Source organism: Salmo trutta, chromosome 26 (assembly GCF_901001165.1).
Source record: "Salmo trutta chromosome 26, fSalTru1.1, whole genome shotgun sequence".
Lineage (NCBI taxonomy): Eukaryota > Metazoa > Chordata > Actinopteri > Salmoniformes > Salmonidae > Salmo > Salmo trutta.
The window spans coordinates 18,010,599-18,034,955 of record NC_042982.1 but is presented as its reverse complement, the minus strand read 5'-3'; the positions used below and the strand labels follow the sequence as shown (position 1 = coordinate 18,034,955).

At 48.6% G+C, this 24,357-nt stretch overlaps 1 protein-coding gene across 1 annotated transcript in view; it reads right to left on the bottom strand.

Annotated features, from left to right (window-relative positions):
• The window catches only part of LOC115163305 (unconventional myosin-VIIa-like), a 63,490-nt gene that overhangs the window by 11,213 nt on the left and 27,920 nt on the right, over positions 1 to 24,357 (bottom strand). Inside the window, exons 13-40 of the mRNA XM_029715076.1 lie at positions 23,790 to 24,000; positions 18,648 to 18,783; positions 16,378 to 16,484; positions 14,198 to 14,335; positions 13,952 to 14,110; positions 10,596 to 10,688; positions 9,361 to 9,455; positions 9,115 to 9,199; positions 8,738 to 8,956; positions 8,499 to 8,582; positions 7,594 to 7,827; positions 7,186 to 7,389; positions 6,666 to 6,842; positions 5,234 to 5,323; positions 4,881 to 5,008; positions 4,606 to 4,732; positions 4,362 to 4,481; positions 3,976 to 4,149; positions 3,626 to 3,853; positions 3,172 to 3,339; positions 2,732 to 2,849; positions 2,233 to 2,359; positions 1,695 to 1,864; positions 1,422 to 1,612; positions 1,045 to 1,172; positions 644 to 801; positions 256 to 409; positions 11 to 166 (exon numbers count right to left, since the gene is read on the bottom strand). Coding sequence (XP_029570936.1) covers positions 11 to 166; positions 256 to 409; positions 644 to 801; positions 1,045 to 1,172; positions 1,422 to 1,612; positions 1,695 to 1,864; positions 2,233 to 2,359; positions 2,732 to 2,849; positions 3,172 to 3,339; positions 3,626 to 3,853; positions 3,976 to 4,149; positions 4,362 to 4,481; positions 4,606 to 4,732; positions 4,881 to 5,008; positions 5,234 to 5,323; positions 6,666 to 6,842; positions 7,186 to 7,389; positions 7,594 to 7,827; positions 8,499 to 8,582; positions 8,738 to 8,956; positions 9,115 to 9,199; positions 9,361 to 9,455; positions 10,596 to 10,688; positions 13,952 to 14,110; positions 14,198 to 14,335; positions 16,378 to 16,484; positions 18,648 to 18,783; positions 23,790 to 24,000 — 4,179 coding nt within the window. The remainder of the gene's footprint in view (positions 1 to 10; positions 167 to 255; positions 410 to 643; positions 802 to 1,044; positions 1,173 to 1,421; positions 1,613 to 1,694; positions 1,865 to 2,232; positions 2,360 to 2,731; positions 2,850 to 3,171; positions 3,340 to 3,625; positions 3,854 to 3,975; positions 4,150 to 4,361; positions 4,482 to 4,605; positions 4,733 to 4,880; positions 5,009 to 5,233; positions 5,324 to 6,665; positions 6,843 to 7,185; positions 7,390 to 7,593; positions 7,828 to 8,498; positions 8,583 to 8,737; positions 8,957 to 9,114; positions 9,200 to 9,360; positions 9,456 to 10,595; positions 10,689 to 13,951; positions 14,111 to 14,197; positions 14,336 to 16,377; positions 16,485 to 18,647; positions 18,784 to 23,789; positions 24,001 to 24,357) is intronic.

Below are 24,357 nucleotides of genomic sequence, written 5' to 3'. Positions count from 1 at the left end.
TGTGTGTTACCGTAGGGCCTTCTGTAGTCGTGTCATACAGTCCTGAGCCAGAGGGTGGTGTTTCCTGGACTGAAGGAAACGCTGGACATGAGGCAGCAGCATGTTGCTAGGAGGGAACTGCCCTGTACACAGCCACAGCAACTCCCAGCCCTTCTCCTCACTGTACCTACACACACACGGTTACGACACAATGTAACAGAGGTATCTGAGAGAAGTTTAGGATGTGTGTGTGTGTGTGTGTGTGTGTGTTCTTACTTGACATGGTTGTCCGTGAGTTGTTTGAGGATCTGACAGAAAATCTCATCTTTTAGAGGTTCAGCCTTCAGGGCTCCTTCAAAGATCTGGTCCGTCAGCTCGTTAACCGAACGTGTTCGCTTAGACGGGTAGTCCCCCATATACTTCATCATAGGTGGCACGGTCAAGGAGTTTACATATTACACAAACGACACAGGTGGAATCTGAACCCCCGTCTCCTGGGAAACCAACGTTTTAACCATTAGGCCAAAAGGAAATTCCATCTCTGGCCGAGGAGGATTTTAAGTTGCAGGCAGGTTTACCTCATCACAAGATCATGAATCTGAAACAAACACACGCAGAAGCACACGCACACTACAGACGTTGTGTGTTAGCCAGTAGAGGATATCTATGAAGACCATACAGGCATCCTGTGACAGGTCTTCATGGCTGAGGACCTTCTTCAGTAGGGGCTGTTTGATAGGCTCTCTGGTGCAGCTCCACATTGAGGCCTTCCCTCTGTTCTTAGTTATCATCACCCTGCTCAGAGTGTGTTTGGGAGGAGGTCTGGAGAGAAAGAGAGGGAGAGAGAGAGAGGGAGAGAGGGAGAGAGAGAAGGGGGAGGAAAAAGAAGGGGGGAGAGGTGTAGAGACAGGTATAGATTAGGTAACATTTTCTTTAGACAAAACACCCACACAGTTACAAATACTGCAACTTGTATTGTGTGTGTGTTTGTGTGTATGTGTGTGTGTGTGTGCCTGAATGCATGCGTATGTGCGTGTGTTTGTCCGTGTGTCTGTGTGTGTCTACCTGAAGTGGTCGTAGCTGAACTCTTCCAGTGTGTAAGGTTTAACCCTCTCCTCTCCAGTCTCCGGCAGAACCAGCTGAGACGAACGCACCGTCTCCTGCCTCTGGTCTGGTGTCATGGTAACCAATGCCTAGAGAGAGAGAGAGAGAGAGAGAGAGAGAGAGAGAGAGAGAGACAGAGAAAGAAGGGGGATGACGATTGAGAATCACGCAGATAGAGCCATTAGAGTGTAGGCTGTGTATGTATGTGTGTGTGTGTGTGTGTGTGTGTGTGTGTGTGTGTGTGTGTGTGTGTGTGTGTGTGTGTGTGTGTGTGTGTGTGTGTGTGTGTGTGTGTGTGTGTGTGTGTGTTGTGTGTGTGTGTGTGTGTGTGTTCTCACCACTACGTCAGCCTGAGGTCTGGTAACAGTGGGTAGGACGTAGACGGCGTCAGCAGGGAAATCTCCTTTTTGATTGGTCCGTTCATTGACCCCATGGGCCCAGCCTGAGGTCATGACCTGCTGACCTGTCTCTTGGTCCAATAGAATCAGGTCTCCCTTTTGGAACGACAGGAACGTAGACTCCTCCCCACCTAGAGGGGGAAAGGTACAGTTTGTGTGGATGTGTGTGGGGGTGTGTGTGTGTGTGTGTGTTTGTGTGTGTACTCTACTCACCAGAGTTGGTGTTATCCTGCAGAGCCACCACATACTTGGACCGATTCCTCAGACCCTCTAGGAACGTTACCACAAGGTCTCTGATGTCCTCAGAGTTGGTCGACGTGAACGTAAACTCATCGCCCTTTATGGTCACCAACGTAAAGCTCTGCCCCTGCAGCTTTCCACCTCTATCAACACACAGAAGAAAGCAAAATGCTCAAAGAAGTGCTCATGCACAGAGCTAGCTAGCAGTCTCAGAAGAAGGGAGAGAGAGAAAGGAATACAGTCGCTAGCTATTTATTCCCTAACAGGTCAGCTAAATGTGGGGGGTTGAGGTGTCCACCAACAAAACAGCAACACAGGGTGGCTAGCCTAAGTAAGGAGGGTGGCTAACTAACTATACAAATGAAATGTATTGTTATTCATGGTTACAGGCTACATAGTAAGCTTCTTGAAATGATGAGTTTAGGAGAAAAGAGGATAGAAGAAAAGAAACAGAGTAATTGATATGTTTATGGTTGAGAGGGCAACAGTGTTAGGATGGACTCCAAATCACCTGCTGCTGGAGACTGCAGTGATCTCTGGGAAAGAGAGTTCTAGCAGCACCTGCTCCTGTTCGTCTACAAAGTAGACCCCTGTCCAGTTCACCGCCACAATGACATCATTCTTAGGAAGACTTGGACCTGTATGGTGGCGAGAGGGGCGGGATCAGAGTATGGATCCATCACTAGGCCTGGTTCCCGATTCTCTGTCCTTCTACCAAAGTGCACACTTTCAAACTCCCTGTCATGGACTTAGCAGTGGTGGAAACTCCCTACAGCGAACGAGTACACCAATCCAATGCTTGTAAATCCATGACGGGTAGAGTGCAATGCACACTTTGGAAGGAGTGAGGAAATGAGGACTAAGCCTAGATCACATGTATACCTACAGTAGTTTCCAGGAACAACCTCCCCAAGAGATATGACGAGGTACAGCACCAAACAGACTGACTGACAGGTATTAATGAAGGTAGTTGGTACAGCAGGTACGTTACAGCAGGTAGAGTAACGTACCTGAGAACTTGAAGGCCTCATAGAAGCGTGAGAAGAGGAGCGGCCATTTGTAGCGAGCGAAGTCCACCACTTCCTCCTTCACCTTCTGGGGGTCAAACCTCTGCTGGGTGTAGATGCTCTGGTGTGGAGAGGAGAGGGGACACACACACAGTTAGTTGTGTCCCAAATGGCCTCCTATTCCCTATATCGTGCACTACCTTTGACCAGGGTCCATAGGGCTCATGTCAAAAGTAGTGCCCTATGTAGGAAATATGGTGCGATTTGGGACACATCTTTTGTGACTTATAATGGGTGTATTGAAAAACGAGTTAAAACAATCACATATTACGATCAAAATAATTGAAAGTAAAACCTTCTTCTAAAAGGTTTGGTAGTTTACTAGATCAAACATCAGGCTCCCTAGAAGGGAGCCTGGAAAATTGTTCCACAGTTAGGAGCACCTTTTTATGGGCAGCCATGATGACGTGGGCCCATTTCTCCACGCTCCGGGAGGAGCTGACCTCTCGGTCGGGGATGTAGGATGGGATCAGGCTCAGCAGACGCTCTGTCAGGATCTCAGAACCGTAGTCCACATAATACTGCTGACTGGCTAACTCTGCTAGGTCATCCTGGAGAGAGAGACAGAGGTTAGGGTCAGGATCTGAGATCCTTAGTTCACATAGTACTGCTGACTAGCTAACTCTGCCAAATCATTGTATAGACAAAAAGAGAGAGAAAGATATGTTTTCCTTGTTTATTTCCTTTTTGTTTATGGTCTATTCCACTTGCTTTGGCAATGTAAGCATTTGTTTCTCATGCCAATAAAGCCCTTTGAATTAAATATAATTGAATTGAATTGAAAGAAAGAGACAGAGAGAGAGAGACAGAGATAGTCAACATAATTGTAAAACTCACCCTATCACAGCGGTACTCTCCAAACTTTACCCCCCGTACAGTCTGTTGGTAGATGAGGTTGGTGGCCACAGCATCGTCTGCAGGGTTGTGCCAGGGCGTGAATATCTCCTTCCTGTAGAACAGTCTCCAGGGGGCGTTTCTCTCCTGGGCACCCTGCTCCTTGGCATACTGCTCACACTGGGACACCGCGTCCATCACATGGTCCTTTCCACTGCCTAGGGAGGAGACCTAGTGGTACACACACACAGCTCACACTGGAATACTGCACATGCATGGTGTGTATGCGTGTGCATGCCTGCCTGTGTACCTGTGTGTGCGTGTGCGTGTGTGTGTGTGTGTGTGTGTATTACCTTGTCGAACAGGGCGATATAGAGAGAGAATCCAAAGCGGTCTCTGAGGCTGATCTTGTCTGCCAGGGCGTTACACAGCTCCATGGCCGTAGTAGCTGAGTCTGTCAACAACGTCTTAGTGGTCCCGTCCATAAAGGTTACTGGCAACATGATGGGCTTCTTAGACTTAGTGGCCTAGGAGAGAAAAAAGAGAATGGAGAGGGAGAGAGAGAGAGGGAGAGAGGGAAGGTGGAGGAGGAGAGAGAGGGTGGAGGAGGGGAGAGGGGGTGGGGGAGAGAGGGGGGGAGAGGGAGGACAGATGGAGGGGGGAGAAGAAGAGGTAAGGGATATTTCTTTGTGTGTGTGTGTGTGTGTGCGTGCGTGCGTGCGTGTAGGAGTGGGTTTACCTGTAGCTCCAGCCAGGACGGGGGTTGTGTTCTGGTGCCGTTAACAAACGTGCGTCTGAGTCTCTCCTCGCAGTAGGGGGCGTAGCCAGGAGGACCGCCATGGATGTAGTTACGCAGGTACTGGAGGAGACAGGATGTAATGCAGTTATAGAGGAAGGGATGTCATTATAGAGAAAGTATAGAGTTTAAGTACTATATAAATAGTGAATAGGGAGTCTACAGTAGTATGTGTATTCTGACTGACCTTGACGAACTTCTCAGAGGGAGCGAAGCAGCCGACACACAGAGAGATGAGGATCCAGCCGCGGGCGTGACTGCTCTTAGACGGGTTCTGGTTCAGCTGCTTACAGATCTGGCAGTAGATCTCATCCCTACAGAGTACACACACAGCACAGGTCAGAGAGTGTGTGTGTGTGTGTGTGTGTGTGTGTGTGTGTGTGTGTGTGTGTGTGTGTGTGTGTGTGCGTGTGTGTGTGCGTGTGTGTATGCGTGTGTGTATGCGTGTGTGTATGTGTCTACCTCAGGGCAGGTCGTAGTATTCCGTTGCCGATGATGAAGTGGAGTTTCTCCAGGTTAGACGTGGGCCGGTCCTCTAACATGCTGTTGCCATGGAGACTAATCTCTCCGTCGTTCAGGCGCTTAGTCACCTAACAGAAAACTCATCATCAACACTGGACATTCTATCCGATCTACATACTGCCTGTGTCCCAAATGGCACCCTATCCCTATATAGTGCACTACTTTTTATCATGGAGCGTAGGGCTCTGGTCAAAAGTAATTTACTAAATAGGGCCAATTCACCACTTCTAGGATGCTTTCAACTCCAACACCTCCTCCACAGTTATACTCCTCAACTCCAACTCCTCTCTTACTTCCTCAGTGATCTTGGACTTCTTCTTCAGGGTGAGGGACACTAGTTTGTGTCGGACACTGTTCTTCTTGTTGCTGTCTGAATGGGGGGTCTGTAGGGGAGGGATTACAGCAGGACACAGTTTATGAATCAGCTAGGAAACATCTTCTAGGAAGCACTACTGTATTGTACTACCCAGAGCAACACTGGGTATCAGACCATGACGGTTTAACTAAGGTAGAATCTAACCGAATGAGATTATAGCTAAGGGTTATTATCAATTACTCCCTCCTCTTCCCTCATTTTACATTTTAGTAATTTAGCAGAAGCTCTTATTCAGTTCTTATTCATTCATCTTAAGATAGCTAGGTGAGACAACGACATATCACTGTAGTTCTCTCTCTCCCCTCCCTCCCTCCCCCTCTCACCTCTCCCTCCCCCTGCAGGGCTTGTAGTTCTCTCTCTCCCCTCCCTCCCCCCTCTCACCTCTCCCTCACCCTGCAGGGCCTGTAGTTCTCTCTCTCCCTCCCTCCCTCCTCTCACCTCTGTCCCCCTGCAGGGCTTGTAGTTCTCTCTCTCCCCTCCCTCCTCCCTCCTCTCACCTCTCCCTCCCCCTGCAGGGCCTGCAGTTCTCTCTCTCCCCTCCCTCCTCCCTCCTCTCACCTCTCCCTCCCCCTGCAGGGCCTGTAGTTCTCTCTCTCCCCTCCCTCCCTCCCTCTCTCCCTCCCTCCCTCCCTCCTCCCTCCTCTCACCTCTTCCTCCCCCTGCAGGGCCTGTAGTTCAATCTCTCCCCTCCCTCCTCCCTCCTCTCACCTCTCCCTCCCCCTGCAGGGCCTGTAGTTCTCTCTCTCCCCTCCCTCCCTCCCTCCCTCCCTCCCTCCTCTCACCTCTCTGTCCCCCTGCAGGGCCTGTAGTTCTCTCTCTCCCCTCCCTCCTCCCTCCTCTCACCTCTCCCTCCCCCTGCAGGGCTTATAGTTCTCTCTCTCCCCTCCCTCCTCCCTCCTCTCACCTCTCCCTCCCCCTGCAGGGCCTGTAGTTCTCTCTCTCCCCTCCCTCCTCCCTCCTCTCACCTCTTCCTCCCCCTGCAGGGCCTGCAGTTCTCTCTCTCCCCTCCCTCCTCCCTCCTCTCACCTCTCCCTCCCCCTGCAGGGCCTGTAGTTCTCTCTCTCCCCTCCCTCCTCCCTCCTCTCACCTCTCCCTCCCCCTGCAGGGCCTGTAGTTTTCTCTCTCCCCTCTCTCCCCTCCCTCCTCCCTCCTCTCACCTCTCCCTCCCCCTGCAGGGCCTGTAGTTCTCTCTCTCCCCTCTCTCCCCTCCCTCCTCCCTCCTCTCACCTCTCCCTCCCCCTGCAGGGCCTGTAGTTCTCTCTCTCCCCTCCCTCCTCCCTCCTCTCACCTCTCCCTCCCCCTGCAGGGCCTGTAGTTCTCTCTCTCCCCTCCCTCCTCCTTCCTCTCACCTCTCCCTCCCCCTGCAGGGCCTGTAGTTCTCTCTTGTAGGTTTTCTTGCCCAGTGTCTCGTAGATCTTGGTCATCACAGGGATCTTCTCCGAGCCGTCAGTGATGGCCGTGTGGTACTTGGGCTCTGGGAGATCTCCCATGAACCTCAGCACCGTGATCCATACCGCCAACGCCGCCTGGGGGAAGAGCAACCAACAGTGTTAGGGTTGCAACCATTCCAGTACTTTAACCAAATTTCCCTGGTTTTCTATCAATCGTGGTTGGAAGATTCCGGATTTCCTGCTTATTCCCTCCTGATTCCAGGAATCTTCCAATCTGGATTTCTGGACAACTGGAGAAAGTAGGGGAAAGTTACTGGAATTTTGCAACCCTAAACAGTGTTCATGCTGTGATTAGAAAAGTACAGTTGGGTAGAAGGAGGCTGCCTTAACAACAGTCTGACAAACACCCATGGTCTACTGGGGTTAGAGGTCAAGGGTTAGGTGTCAGGGGTCAGAGTTGAGAGGTCATGTGACCTACCAGCTGGTCGCCCTCGTCTTCATGGAACAGCAGCGGTTGTTTAAGTGGCCGTCGGACGTAGGTGTGTGTTGTGGTGCCCTGGAAATAGGTGGCAGCGAACTTGGCAAATTTATACTCCGACAGGTCATCCTCCTCATCCTCAGGGAGAGGAAGAACATCATCTAAATCCTCCTCCTCAAGCTCCTTCTGGGCACGTTCCAAGTCCTACACACAGACGCGCACACACACACACACACACACACACACACACACACACACACACACACACACACACACACACACACACACACACACACACACACGCACACACAAAGACACTTAGCGAAAGATTTGAACATAGCCCAGAGCAGATTAAGGTGTTAACTGTAGCAGTGTGTCTGTGTGTCCACTAGGTGGCAACCTTCTCACCTCGAACCCAGCTGGTGGCGCTCCCTCCTGGCCAGGGAAGGAGTTTGTTGTCCCCAGGAAGCCAAACATCTTATCCACCATGTCAGAGTCATTCACCGGCTCATGTCTGGCTTTCTCCATCTGCTCCACCATCTCCTTCTTCCTCCGCACCTCCTCCCTTTCTCTCTTCTCTCTCTCCGCATCCTCCTTCGCTAGCTGGGCCAGTCTCTCCTGGTGGTTACGCTCTGCTTCTACCTACAGAAGACTGGGTGTGAATAGGTGCGTGTGTGCAGAGGCATGCCCATAGGGGCCACAGGGGCAAGTGGCCACTCAGATTTGTCCTAAAAACAATTGTCCAGATAGGTTCCCAATCTGCCAGCATCATAACTAGCTGCCATGAAACCATTTCAGGCTACCAAGTTAGAGTAGCTAGCTTGTCTAACTATCTTAGCTGGCATGCCTGCTGGCAAGGTTGGTAGACTTTAGAAAAGCAAGCAATAACTAAATGTACTGAATTAGACTCACATTCCTTTCAATATTTGACTCAGATTTTAGCAGAGATGCAGAGAAGCATATTTAGTTTCTTTAAATTCAGAACCACCAGTCAGGAGGATGCAGACAGCTCAAGAGGTATGCTTAGATATGCAGAAAAATTGACATATCTTTTACATAGAATTAAGAATAATGATTATAGCTCTAGATTGCAGGGCCTAGCTCCCCTCCGGACCACCCCCAGCCATCCTCACCTATTTTGTGCCCCCTCATATTTTTGGCGTGCATGACGCCCATGTGTGTGTGTGTGTGTGTCTGTGTGTGAGTGTGTGTGTGTGTGTGTGTGTGTGTGTCTGTGTGTGTGTGTGTGTGTGTGTGTGTGTGTGTGTGTGTGTGTGTGTGTGTGTGTGTGTGTGTGTGTGTGTGTTCCAGACCTTGGCCTTCTTAGCGCTCATCTGGTTCCTCAGTTTCTCCTCCTCAGCCAGACGCAGCTTCTCTGCCTCCAACCTCCTCCGATACTGAGAGAGAGAGAGGGAGGAAACAGAGGGAGAGAGAGAGGTAGAGAGAGAATGAGAAAGATAGCGTGAAAGAGAGAGAAAAGGTTAGGATGAGAGAGTGAAAGGGACTGAGGCTTTCTTTCAGTCTGCACTGCGTGTGTCTGTCTCTTTCTCACCTCTCCCTTCAGTCTCTTGTAGAGGCGTCGTGCGATCATGCCCCGTGTGTGAGCCTGGATGGTGATGACGGCCCAGAGGCGGTGTCTGAAGGCCCTTCGGACCAGACAGCCTCTACACCTGGCCTGCAGACCCGTCACTCTCTGTCTGGCCACGTGGTACGTTACGTACAGCCGCCTGGAGCGGTACAACGCCTGAAGTCTGGCAAACCCTGCCCGCATCTAGGAGGTGGAGGGGAGGGGAGGAGAGGAGGAGAGGAGGGGGAGGAGGAGGAGAGGACATGGAGGAGAAATTAAAGTAAGAGATTGTCATTTGATTAATGATACAAGGAACAGTTCAGCTCATGTCAATAAGAAGTGATCAAGTTTTTAAAACTCACAGCTCCATAGTTCTTGCGACAGTGATATCCTCGCCACGTCTTCTGGATCATCATGGCTGACTTTCTCATCTTCAGGAAGTTGGACCTGTTGAGACCAAGTGATGCGATTGTTAACTCAAAGCTGGTTCCAATGACTACAGTCTCAGCTGTTTGCTTTGCCAACAGTCTAAACTGGTTGTTGTGACTACAGTCTCACCTGGTTGCTATGCTAACAGTCACACCGGGTTGCTATGACTACGGCCTCACCTGTCCTTGAAGCCTCGTACAACCTTCTGGATAAGGATGACCTTGTCCGTGATGGCCTTGTCTCTCTCGATCTCCAACAGCATGTCATGGTGGTCCTACACAAACACACACACACGTGCAGACACACAGCCACACACACAGACACACAGCCACACACACAGACACACAGCCACAAACACAGCCACACACACAGACACACAGCCACACACACAGACACATAGCCACACACACAGACACACAGCCACACACACAGACACACAGCCACACACACAGCCACACAGACACACAGCCACACACACAGACACACAGCCACACACACAGACACACAGACACACAGCCACACAGCCACACAGCCACACAGACAGACACACAGACACACAGACACACAGACACACAGACACACAGCCACACAGACACACAGACACACAGCCACACACACAGACACACACACAGACACACACACAGAGACACACACACAGACACACAGACACACACACAGACACACAGCCACACACACAGACACACAAACCAGAAGTGATCATCAGTAGATTCCAAACAGACATTCTAAAGGCCTTCTGATTTATGCTCATGACATCCCTCTCTTCCTCTAATCTGTCCATTTCCTCTCCTCCTCTGAGCTGTTTGTTTCCTGTAGGGGAAGTGTGGGCGCTGCCCTCGCTGCCCTGGCTTCACCTCACAGATTTGACTTCCTGTTTTACTTCCTGTCTGACCAGCTGGTCGCTCTGATAACTACCTCAGCTATGACGACCATCACCGTGATAACCAGCCCACCACTGACCCCACCCCTAGTGCTGTCCTCGTGAACAGAGGCACAACAGGGTTGAGTTCCACTGCACAGCACATTTCTTCCCTCTTACTAAGACAGGGTATTGTAGACAACGTGTATATTTCAGATAAAACCCCTATCAAAAATGCAGAACTTCTGCCAAATGTCACCCTTTTCCCTAGATAGTGCACTACTTTTCTCCATTTAAGTGTTTTCTTAAAAAAAATGTAATTTAGCAGACACCCTTAACTAGAGCGACTTACAGGGGCAATTAGAGTGAAGTGCCTAGCACCTCAACAGATTTTTCACCTAGTCGGCTCGGGGAGTTGAACCAGCGACCTTTCAGTTACTGGTCCAACGCTCTTAACCGCTAGGCTACCTGCTACCCACACAGAGACCAGGCACCCTAATATGGTGCTATTTGGGACTCAGTCCAGGTGTTCGGTACCTTGAGGAAGATCTTGGTCTTTCCCATCTGCCAATCATCATCTCTCCCAAGGACAGCTTCTGCTATACGCTGACAAGTTCCCCTCAGGTCCTCCTACACACACACAGAGTGGACAGGTAACATCAGTGGACGGGTAACATCAGTGGACGGGTAACATCAGTGGGCGGGGTAACATCAGTGGGCGGGTAAAATCAGTGGGCGGGTAACATCAGTGGGCGGGTAACATCAGTGGGCGGGTAACATCAGTGGGCGGGTAACATCAGTGGGCGGGTAACATCAGTGGACGGGTAACATCAGTGGACGGGTAACATCAGTGGACGGGTAACATCAGTGGGCGGGTAACATCAGTGGGCGGGTAACATCAGTGGGCGGGTAACATCAGTGGACGGTTAACATCAGTAGACGGGTAACATCAGTGGGCGGGTAACATCAGTGGGCGGGTAACATCAGTGGGCGGGTAACATCAGTGGGCGGGTAACATCAGTGGGCGGGTAACATCAGTGGGCAGGTAACATCAATGGACAGGTAACATCAGTAGACAGGTAACATCAGTACACAGGTAACATCAGTAGACAGGTAACATCAGTGGACAGGTAACATCAGTGGGCAGGTAACATCAGTAGACAGGTAACATCAGTAGACAGGTAACATCAGTGGGCAGGTAACATCAGTAGACAGGTAACATCAGTGGGCGGGTAACATCAGTGGACGGGTAACATCAGTACACAGGTAACATCAGTGGACAGGTAACATCAGTAGACAGGTAACATCAGTAGACAGGTAACATCAGTGGACAGGTAACATCAGTGGGCAGGTAACATCAGTGGGCAGGTAACATCAGTAGACAGGTGACATCAGTAGACAGGTAACATCAGTAGACAGGTAACATCAGTGGGCAGGTAACATCAGTGGGCAGGTAACATCAGTAGACAGGTAACATCATTAGACAGGTAACATCAGTGGGCGGGTAACATCAGTGGGCGGGTAACATCAGTGGGCGGGTAACATCAGTGGGCGGGTAACATCAGTGGGCAGGTAACATCAAAGGACAGGTAACATCAGTAGACAGGTAACATCAGTGGACAGGTAACATCAGTGGACAGGTAACATCAGTGGACAGGTAACATCAGTGGACAGGTAACATCAGTAGACAGGTAACATCAATGGACAGGTAACATCAGTAGACAGGTAACATCAGTGGGCAGGTAAAATCAGTGGGCAGGTAACATCAGTAGATAGGTAACATCAATGGACAGGTAACATCAGTAGACAGGTAACATCAATGGACAGGTAACATCAGTAGACAGGTAACATCAATGGACAGGTAACATCAGTAGACAGGTAACATCAGTGGGCAGGTAACATCAGTGGGCAGGTAATATCAGTAGACAGGTAACATCAGTGGACAGGTAACATCAGTAGACAGGTAACATCAGTGGGCAGGTAACATCAGTAGGCAGGTAACATCAGTGGACAGGTAACATCAGTGGGCAGGTAACATCAGTGGGCAGGTAACATCAGTGGGCAGGTAACATCATTGGACAGGTAACATCAGTGGGCAGGTAACATCAGTGGGCAGGTAACATCAATGGGCAGGTAACATCAGTAGACAGGTAACATCAGTGGACAGGTATCATCAGTGGGCGGGTAACATCAGTGGGCAGGTAACATCAGTGGACAGGTAACATCAGTGGGCAGGTAACATCAGTGGACAGGTAACATCAGTGGACAGGTAACATCAGTGGGCAGGTAACATCAGTAGGCAGGTAACATCAGTAGACAGGTAACATCAGTGGGCAGGTAACATCAGTGGACAGGTAACATCAGTGGGCAGGTAACATCAGTAGACAGGTAACATCAGTGGGCAGGTAACATTAGTAGACACGTAACATCAGTGGGCAGGTAACATCAGTGGGCAGGTAACATCAGTGGACAGGTAACATCAGTGGACAGGTAACATCAGTAGACAGGTTACATCAGTGGACAGGTAACATCAGTGGGCAGGTAACATCAGTGGACAGGTAACATCAGTGGGCAGGTAACATCAGTGGACAGGTAACATCAGTGGGCAGGTAACATCAGTGGACAGGTAACATCAGTGGACAGGTAACATCAGTGGGCAGGTAACATCAGTGGGCAGGTAACATCAGTAGACAGGTAACATCAGTGGGCAGGTAACATCAGTGGACAGGTAACATCAGTGGGCAGGTAACATCAGTAGACAGGTAACATCAGTGGGCAGGTAACATCAGTGGGCAGGTAACATCAGTAGACAGGTAACATCAGTGGGCAGGTAACATCAGTAGACAGGTAACATCAGTGGGCAGGTAACATCAGTAGACACGTAACATCAGTGGGCAGGTAACATCAGTGGGCAGGTAACATCAGTGGACAGGTAACATCAGTGGACAGGTAACATCAGTAGACAGGTAACATCAGTAGACAGGTAACATCAGTGGACAGGTAACATCAGTGGACAGGTAACATCAGTAGACAGGTTACATCAGTGGGCAGGTAACATCAGTAGACAGGTAACATCAGTGGGCAGGTAACATCAGTGGGCAGGTAACATCAGTAGACAGGTAACATCAGTGGGCAGGTAACATCAGTAGACAGGTAACATCAGTAGACAGGTAACATCAGTGGACAGGTAACATCAGTGGACAGGTAACATCAGTGGACAGGCAACATCAGTGGGCAGGTAACATCAGTGGACAGGTAACATCAGTAGACAGGTAACATCAGTGGACAGGTTACATCAGTGGGCAGGTAACATCAGTGGGCAGGTAACATCAGTGGACAGGTAACATCAGTAGACAGGTAACATCAGTGGACAGGTTACATCAGTGGGCAGGTAACATCAGTGGGCAGGTAACATCAGTGGGCAGGTAACATCAGTAGACAGGTAACATCAGTGGGCAGGTAACATCAGTGGGCAGGTAACATCAGTAGACAGGTAACATCAGTGGACAGGTAACATCAGTGGACAGGTTACATCAGTGGGCAGGTAACATCAGTGGGCAGGTAACATCAGTGGACAGGTAACATCAGTAGACAGGTAACATCAGTGGACAGGTTACATCAGTGGGCAGGTAACATCAGTGGGCAGGTAACATCAGTGGGCAGGTAACATCAGTAGACAGGTAACATCAGTAGACAGGTAACATCAGTAGACAGGTAACATCAGTGGGCAGGCAACCATTAACAACGGTCACTGACAAGGCAAGCTTTGGCGAAGACTTATTTGGACTACATGACTTTACCCAGATGAGCACCCCATTGAAGGCTTTTAGTATTGACGAACACACAGCTCCCTGTCAAACAGCTGGCAGATGTGAACTCTAACGGTCACGTACCTGTTTGTATGCAGGTTTGACTCCTGGCATGAGGACTCTGTAGCGGTCCACAAACTCAACAAAGGTGTATCTGATTGGATAACCAGCTCTGCGGATACGAATGGTCTCCATCATGCCTGAATACCTCAGCTGACGAACACACAGCTCCCTGTCAAACAGCTGGGAGAGATGACAGACAGATATACACACAACAATTACATTTCTACATTCTCACACACACACACACGCAGACACACACATACTCACCATGGGTTTCTTGTACTCATTGGGTTTAATGCAGCGTACAAAGAAGGGCTGACACACACTCAGAGTCCTCATCAGCAGTTCCAGAGAACGCTTGAACTGACTGCTCAGAGTGGGAGAGCGCTTCCTGGTCTCCGCCCCCTACAACCACACACGCACGCACGCACGCACGCACGCACGCACGCACACACACACACACACACACACACACACACACACACACACACACACACACACACACACACCAACATGGGTTAGTAACAATGGATTCTATCCCTTTTCCTCTCTCTCTCGCTCTCCTTTTTCCACTCTCTCTTCTGCTCTGTTAAGTTCCCTTTTATTCCCATACAGGAAACCTGGCTAAATGTAGCTCATATTGTGACAGATATATTTTGACAGTGTTTAAAATGTTCTACACGTCTCATTGTAAAAACAAAATATGTCAAGGGTAGAACTGTAGTAATGCCAACAACAGTTATATCAAAGCTATTGTTCTTCAAAACTCAATGTCTAAATACACTGAGTGTACAAACATTGAGGACACCTTCCTAATATTGAGTTGCACCCCCCTTTTCCCCTCAGAACAACCTGAATTAGACGGGAAAGCAACATCTTTACAGAGGTGAGAGAGAACCAGGAGGTAGACAGGAAAGGATGTCACCAAAACATCGCCACCAAGTTTAAGGACAGAGAGAGAGAGAGAGAGAGAGAGAAAGAGAGAGAGAGAGAGAGAGAGAGAGGTGGGACGATATGTCTGATTACACAGCCGGCGGATGGAGGGAGGGAGGAGGGGATGGATATTATCTCTCCTCTTTTCTTCTTTTACCTTCAGAGGAGTGTCAGGTTGGCCCATATTATCACCCAGCAAGTAGCCAACCAGAAACTAAGGCAGACATACATACCTGTGCATGCACACACGTGTGATACGCAGACACACAGATACAAACACACACACACAGACACACAGACACAAACACAGACACGCAGATACAAACACACACACAGACACGCAGATACAAACACACACACAGACACGTAGATACAAACACACACACAGACACGCAGATACAAACACACACACAGACACGCAGATACAAACACACACACAGACACGCAGATACAAACACACACACAGACACGCAGATACAAACACACACACAGACACGTAGATACAAACACACACACAGACACGCAGATACAAACACACACACAGACACGCAGATACAAACACACACACAGACACGCAGATACAAACACACACACAGACACGCAGATACAAACACACACACAGACACGCAGATACAAACACACACACAGACACGCAGATACAAACACACACACAGACACGCAGATACAAACACACACACAGACACGCAGATACAAACACACACACAGACACGCAGATACAAACACACACAGACACGCAGATACAAACACACACACAGACACGCAGATACAAACACACACACAGACATGCAGATACAAACACACACACAGACATGTCGATACAAACACACACACAGACATGCAGATACAAACACACACACAGACACGCAGATACAAACACACAAAGACACGCAGATACAAACACACACACAGACACGCAGATACAAACACACACACAGACACGTAGATACAAACACACACACAGACACGCAGATACAAACACACACACAGACACGCAGATACAAACACACACACAGACACGCAGATACAAACACGCACACAGACACGCAGATACAAACACACACACACAGACACACAGATACAAACACACACACACAGACACGCAGATACAAACAGACGGACAGAGGAAAGACAGGAGAGACCGTGTAATGTTAGCATCTTGCCACACATCAATGAAGCGACAGAGGGAGGAGAAGAGTGCAAGCAGCAAGCAGCATGTCATGCAGAGAAAACATTGAGACAACTACGTCCCAAATGGCACCATATTCCCTATTTAGTACATTACTTCTAATAGGGTGCCGTTTGGGACACAGATCATAAGATAACCAGAACAGACAGCCGTCTGTCTGGAACACTTCGTGATGACCACTCAGAAAAACTAGCCAACAGGTAGTGAGTGATCTGTGATGTCATCAAGGTGTAGCGAGGAGGGGTAGGTCGAGTGACTGTGTGGTTGCTAGGGTGAAGGGTTGCTTGATGGACGGAGGTTGCATTACCATGGCAACATCGGCCTGGAAGATCTGCTTGATGAACTTGTTCCTGGAGGAGTGAACCAGCTGAATGATGTCACCGTGCAGGGTGTCTCTGTTCTTCTCCAAGAAACCTATTATTGATAAGGCTATTGGTTATTAATGGTTATTGATAAGCCTATTGGTTATTAATGGTTATTGCTAAGCCTATTGGTTATTGATAAGGCTATTGGTTATTAATGGTTATTGATAAGCCTATTGGTTATTGATGAGGCTATTGGGTATTAATGGTTATTGATACGCCTATTGGTTATTGATAAGGCTATTGATTATTAATGGTTATTGATAAGCCTATTGGTTATTAATGGTTATTGCTAAGCCTATTGGTTATTGATAAGGCTATTGGTTATTAATGGTTATTGATAAGCCTATTGGTTATTGATAAGGCTATTGGTTATTAATGGTTATTGATAAGCCTATTGGTCATTGATAAGTCTATTGGTTATTGATAAGGCTATTGGTTATTAATGGTTATTGATAAGCCTATTGGTTATTGATAAGGCTATTGGTTATTAATGGTTATTGATAAGCCTATTGGTTATTGATAAGCCTATTGGTTATTGATAAGGCTATTGGTTATTAATGGTTATTGATAAGCCTATTGGTTATTGATAAGCCTATTGGTTATTGATAAGGCTATTGGTTATTAATGGTTATTGATAAGGCTATTGGTTATTGATAAGGCTATTGGTTATTAATGGTTATTGATAAGCCTATTGGTTATTGATAAGGCTATTGGTTATTCATGGTTATTGATAAGCCTATTGGCTATTGATAAGGCTATTGGTTATTGATAAGGCTATTGGTTATTAATGGTTATTGATAAGGCTATTGGTTATTAATGGTTATTGATAAGCCTATTGGTTATTAATGGTTATTGATAAGGCTATTGGTTATTGATAAGCCTATTGGTTATTAATGGTTATTGATAAGGCTATTGGTTATTGATAAGGCTATTGGTTATTAATGGTTATTGATAAGGCTATTGGTTATTAATGGTTATTGATAAGGCTATTGGTTATTGATAAGGCTATTGGTTATTAATGGTTATTGATAAGCCTATTGGTTATTGATAAGGCTATTGGTTATTAATGGTTATTGATAAGGCTATTGGTTATTGATAAGGCTATTGGTTATTAATGGTTATTGATAAGGCTATTGGTTATTAATGGTTATTGATAAGCCTATTGGTTATTGATAAGGCTATTGGTTATTGATAAGCCTATTGGTTATTAATGGTTATTGATAAGGCTATTGGTTATTAATGGTTATTGATAAGGCTATTGGTTATTGATAAGGCTATTGGTTATTAATGGTTATTGATAAGGCTATTGGTTATTAATGGTTATTGATAAGCCTATTGGTCATTAATGGTTATTGATAAGCCTATTGGTTATTAATGGTTATTGATAAGGCTATTGGTTATTGATAAGCCTATTGGTTATTAATGGTTATTGATAAGGCTATTGGTTATTAATGGTTATTGATAAGGCTATTGGTTATTGATAAGGCTATTGGTTATTAATGGATATTGATAAGGCTATTTGTTATTGATAAGACTATTGGTTATTAATGGTTATTGATACGGCTATTGGTTATTAATGGTTATTGATAAGGCTATTGGTTATTAATGGTTATTGATAAGCCTATTGGTTATTAATGGTTATTGATAAGGCTATTGGTTATTGATAAGCCTATTGGTTGTTAATGGTTATTGATAAGGCTATTGGTTATTAATGGTTATTGATAAGGCTATTGGTTATTGATAAGGCTATTGGTTATTAATGGTTATTGAAAAGCCTATTGGTTATTGATAAGGCTATTGGTTATTAATGGTCATTGATAAGCCTATTGGTTATTGATAAGGCTATTGGTTATTGATAAACCTATTGGTTAGTGATAAGCCTATTGGTTATTGATAAGCCTATTGATTATTAATGGTTATTTATAGCCTATTGGTTATTGATAATCCTATTGGTTATTCTTAAGGAAATTGGGTCTAGTGTGTTCTATCCTCTATTAGTTCTGTGAAGAACCCTTTACAGTGACTTTTCCACTGAGGGTGGTCATCACAAAACCCTGATGAAGGCTATGGGTGAAAGCATGTTGGTTTTAACATTAAATAAGCATTTTATCAACTTCCAATGTCCTCGAAGAGTTGCTGAATTTGGTCATCATGTTGTATGTAATAATCAGTCAGTACGTGATAATCATGTTACCATAATGTTGTCACTTACCTCGTGTCTCGTAGTAGACCACCCCAGCAAAGTGCTGGATGCCAAACTGGGTCTCATAAGTGTTCTTAGGAGGGATGTAGTTGGTGTTCAATTTATGTTGAGAGTTCAACTTATTCAACATAGTGGTGTCTGTACCCTGAAACAGAGAGAGAGGTGGGAGAGAGAGAGAGAGAGAGAGAGAGAGGAGAGAGAGAGAGAGAGAGAGAGAGAGAGAGGTGGGACAGAGAGAGAGAAAGAGAGAGAGAGAGATAAGGTGAGAGGGATAGAGCAGGTTAACACAAATATTTGATTACACATTCATTCTCTCCACATTATACTGTAAATTATACTGTATCCATCTATAATTGCTACCTCTCCCTCGCTCCTCTTCCTTCTACGTTAGGAAACTACAGATGTAGGATCTTAATTTTAGCCAGTTTGCTACTGTAACGAATCCCACCGAAGGTGGCTCCCCTGCCTGCTCGGTTGGCGCTCAGCGGTCGTCGTCGCCGGCCTACTAGCCACCGCTGATCCCTTTTTCCTTTTCTGTTTGTAATGTCTTATTGGTTGCACCTGTTCCCTATTGTGTGTCTTGATTTGTGTTTATTTAAGCCGGCTTATCCCACCCAGGTTTGTGCGGGATTATTTAGCTGTCAGTGTGTTTTTTGGATGTGCTGGCTATTCGCCTTATATTCTCTCTCCGGACTGTGTGCCCGTTGTTCTGGGTTGGTCGTTTTGTTCACGCGCCCGTTTGTGTTGGCGTTGACCGTTTTTGTGCCGGGAAGAATAAAGGACATTATACCTTACCTCTGCTCTCTGCGCCTGACTCCTACCACCACTCCTAGCATCTCGTGACAGAATCCCGCACCACATATGGAGTCAGCAGGAGCAGCCGCGCCCCCTCTCCCATCGATGGAGAAAAAAACATGTATGAGATGAAATGAAATGTATGCATTCACTACTGTAAGTCGCTCTGGATAAGAGCATCTGCTAAATGACTAAAATGTAAATGTAAATGTAAATGAAAGGGTCCTCCATCCTACCAGCATTCTCCACCGGATCGGTTCAGCCATGGATCAGATGATGGAGAGGATAGACCGATGGGAGAGGAGTGGCCTCCCTACCTCATCCCCAGCTCCTCTTCCCCCTCCACCTACTACCCCTCCTCCGGCGTCCGGATCCGGGGCCCTACGCCTGGCTCTCCCCAGGGAGTACGATGGAGTGGCGGCTGGATGCCAGGGGTTCCTGCTACAGCTGGAGTTGTACCTGGCTACCGTTCGTCCGACTCCCTCGGGAGAGGAGAGCGTGAGCATCCTCGTCTCCTGCTTAACAGGTCGTGCCCTGGAGTGGGCCAACGCAGTGTGGTATGGCCCAGACTCGGCGAGGGATCACTACCCCGAGTTTAGGTGAACGGCTGTTCCACCTGCGGCAGGAGAGTTGCTCTGGAGTTCCGGACCTTGGCTGCTGGGGCGGGGTGGAACGACAGGGCCCTGATGGACCACTATCGTTGCAGCCTCCGGGAGACATATGTCACGGAATCTCTGAGACAGGGGTACATTCGGCCCTCCATGTCACCCGTCTCCTCTAGTTTCTTTTTCGTGAAGAAAAAGGAGGGAGGTCTGCGTCCGTGCATTGATTATCGAGGTCTAAATTCCATCACAGTGGGGTTTAGTTACCCGCTACCTCTCATCGCTACGGCGGTGGAATCATTTCACGGAGCGCGTTTTTTCACGAAACTGGACCTCAGGAGCGCGTACAATCTGGTGCGTATTCGGGGAGGAGACGAGTGGAAAACTGAGTGGTTTAGTACCACATTGGGCCACTATGAGTACCTCATCATGCCGTATGGGTTAAAGAATGCTCCAGCCGTTTTTCAATCCTTTGTCGACGAGATTCTCAGAGACCTGCACGGGCAGGGTGTGGTGGTGTATATTGATGACATCCTGATCTATTCCGCCACACGCACCGCGCATGTATCCCTGGTGCGCAAGGTGCTTGGGCGACTGCTGGAGCATGACCTGTACGTTAAGGCTGAGAAATGTGTATTTTCCAAACGAGCCGTCTCCTTCCTGGGGTATCGCATGTCCACCTCGGGGGTGGTGATGGAGTGTGACCGCGTTAAGGCCGTGCGTAATTGGCCAACTCCGACCACGGTAAAGGAGGTGCAGCGGTTCTTAGGGTTTGCCAATTACTACCGGAGGTTTATCCGGGGCTTTGGTCAGGTGGCTGCTCCCATTACCTCACTGCTGAAGGGGGGCCAGCACGCTTGCACTGGTCAGCAGAGGCGAACAGAGCTTTCAGTCGTCTGAAGGAGCTGTTTACCGACGCTCCCATGCTGGCTCATCCGGACCCGTCTTTGGCATTCATAGTGGAGGTGGACGCGTCCGAGACTGGGGTGGGGGCCGTGCTATCTCAGCGCTCGGGCACACCACCAAAACTCCGCCCTTGTGCTTTCTTTTCAAGGAAGCTCGGTCCGGCAGAGCAGAACTATGATGTGGAGGACCGGGAGTTGTTAGCTGTAGTCAAGCCTCTGAAAGTGTGGAGACACTGGCTTGAGGGGGCTAAGCACCCTTTCCTCATCTGGACTGACCACCGTAATCTCGAGTACATCCGGGCAGCTAGGAAACTGAATCCGCGTCAGGCCAGGTGGGCCATGTTCTTTACCCGATTTCGGTTCACAATCTCCTATCGGCCAGGCTCTTTAAACACGAATGCCGACGCGCTGTCCCGCCTATATGACACCGAGGAGAGGGCCATCGATCCAACTCCCATCCTCCCAGCGTCATGCTTGGTAGCACCGGTGGTATGGGAGGTGGACGCGGAGATCGAGCGGGCGTTACGGTTGGAACCTGCACCATCTCAGTGTCCAGCAGGTGCTCAGTACGTGCCGCTTGGTGTCCGTGATTGATTGATTCGATGGTCCCATAATCTCCCCTCTTCGGGTCACCCTGGGATCGAGAGGACAGTGCGGAGTCTTAGGGGAAAGTACTGGTGGCCCACATTGGCTAAGGACGTGCAGTTTTCTGTCTCTTCCTGCTCGGGGTGCGCTCAGAGCAAGGCTCCTCGACACCTGCCTAGAGGGAAATTACAGCCCCTCCCCGTTCCACAGCGGCCGTGGTTGCACTTGTCAGTGGACTATCTCTCCGACCTTCCCACATCTCAGGGAAACACCGCAATCCTGGTTGTTGTGGATCGGTTCTCGAAGTCCTGCCGTCTCATCCCATTGCCTGGTCTCCCTACGGCTCTGCAGACTGCGGAGGCTCTGTTTACCCATGTCTTCCGGCACTACGGGGTGCCCGAGGACATCGTTTCTGATTGGGGTCCCCAGTTCACGTCCAGAGTTTGGAGGGCGTTCATGGAACGGTTGGGGGTCTCGGTCAGCCTGACCTCGGGTTTCCACCCCGAGAGTAATGGGCAGGTGGAGAGAGTGAACCAAGAGGTGGGTAGGTTTCTACGGATGTATTGCCGGGACCGGCCCAGGGAGTGGGCGAGGTACGTCCCATGGGCAGAGGTAGCCCAAAACTCCCTCCGTCACTCATCAACTAACATATCACCGTTTCAGTGCGTGTTGGGCTACCAGCCGGTCCTGGCTCCATGGCACCAGAGCCAGACCGAGGCTCCTGCGGTGGAGGAGTGGGTACAGCGCTCGAAGGACACTTGGAGAGCCGTCCAGGACGCATTAACAAAGGCGAGTGGACGGCAGAAGAAGAACGCTGACCAGCACCGCAGTGAGACCCCTGTGTTTGCACCAGGGGATTGAGTCTGGCTCTCGGCCCGAAACCTACCCCTCCGCCTGCCCTGTCGGAAGCTGGGGCCGCAGTGTGTAGGGCCGTTTAAAGTCCTGAGGAGGATAAACGAGGTGTGTTACCGGTTACAACTTCCATCTGACTACCGTATTAACCCCTCGTTTCATGTGTCTCTACTCAGGCCGGTGGTGGCTGGTCCCCTGCAGGAAGGTGAAGTGCCGGAGGTCCCTCCACCCCCTCTGGACATTGGGGGATCCCCGGCGTATACGATACGCGCCATTCTGGACTCCAGACGTCGGGTGGGGGGCCTACAGTACCTCGCGGAGGAGCGCGGAGGAGAGGTGCTGGGTACCAGTGAAGGACATTTTGGACCCCTCACTTCTGAGGGATTTCCACCGCCTTCATGGGGATCGCCCTGCGCCTCATCCTCCGGGTCGCCCTCGAGGCCGGTGGCGGCGCGCTGCGGGACCCGCGCGTCGGGGGGGTACTGTAACGAATCCCACCGAAGGTGGCTCCCCTGCCTGCTCGGGCGGCGCTCAGCGGTCGTCGTCGCCGGCCTACTAGCCACCGCTGATCCCTTTTTCCTTTTCTGTTTGTAATGTCTTATTGGTTGCACCTGTTCCCTATTGTGTCTTGATTTGTGTTTATTTAAGCCGGTTTAGCCTGCCCAGGTTTGTGCGGGATTATTTTGCTGGCTATTCGCCTTATATTCTCTCTCCGGACTGTGTGCCCGTTGTTCTGGGTTGGTCGTTTTGTTCACGCGCCCGTTTGTGTTGGCGTTGACCGTTTTTTGTGCCGGGAAGAATAAAGGACATTATACCTTACCTCTGCTCTCTGCGCCTGACTCCTACCACCACTCCTAGCATCTCGTGACAGCTACTGCAGGAAAATAATGCTGCAGCAGCTACAGGAAATGTGAATTATTATGTGGATTATAATTTTATGGGCATTTTTGTAGGGGTTGATACATTTTTCGTAAGGGAAAATCAAGTCTGAAATTTCTAAGTGGAAATTACAAACTTCAGAAGCCTTTTTAAAACTCAAATACACTACAAATTTGACATTTCCTGCAACAGGGTGATCAAATTAAGATCATACATCTGTATATGTACTGTATCTATTTATAATGTAGTTACATTGGGGAAATTGCTCTCCACATCTATGAGGCTGATGATGATCATGGGGTTGATACGATCATGTCTCTCATCCCTCTCTCCCCCACCCCCTATCCTCCTCTCCCCTCTCCTCTACCTTGGGGTTATACTGTCATCATTACCCTGGGGAACTTGCTCTCCTCGTCTATGAGGCTGATGATGTTCATGGGTTTGATAGTGATCATGTCTCTCATCCCTCTCTCCCCCACCCCCTATCCTCCTCTCTCCTCTCCTCTACCTTGGGGTTATACTGTCATCATTACCCTGGGGAACTTGCTCTCTTCGTCTATGAGGCTGATGATGTTCATGGGTTTGATAGCGATCATGTCCAGGGCATCCTGGTTGTCTGTGAACTCGATGTGTTGCCAGTTGATGTGTTCCAGGTTGTATTCCTCCTGCTCCAGTTTGAACACATGCCTCACAAAGAACTGCTGCAGGTTCTCGTTGGCAAAGTTAATGCACAGCTGCTCAAAACTGTTAATGGGGAGACACATACACACACATGAACGCAGGGCAGGTGTGTGTGTGTAACTATTCTTGTGGGGACCAGAAGTCCCCACAAGAACAGTAAACAAACAAAAATTTGACCAACTGGGGATCTTTTGTTGGTCCCCACAAGGTCAAATGCTATTTCTAGGGGGTTTAGGGTTAAGGTTAGAATTAGTGTTAGGGTTAGAATTAGTGTTAGGGTTAGAATTAGTGTTAGGGTTAGAATTAGGTTTAGGGTTAGGACCTAGGGTTCGTTTTAGGGTTAGGAGCTAGAGTTAGGTTTAGGGTTAAGGTTAGGTTTTGGGTTAAGGTTAAGGTTAGAATACAGGTTAGGGTTAGGTT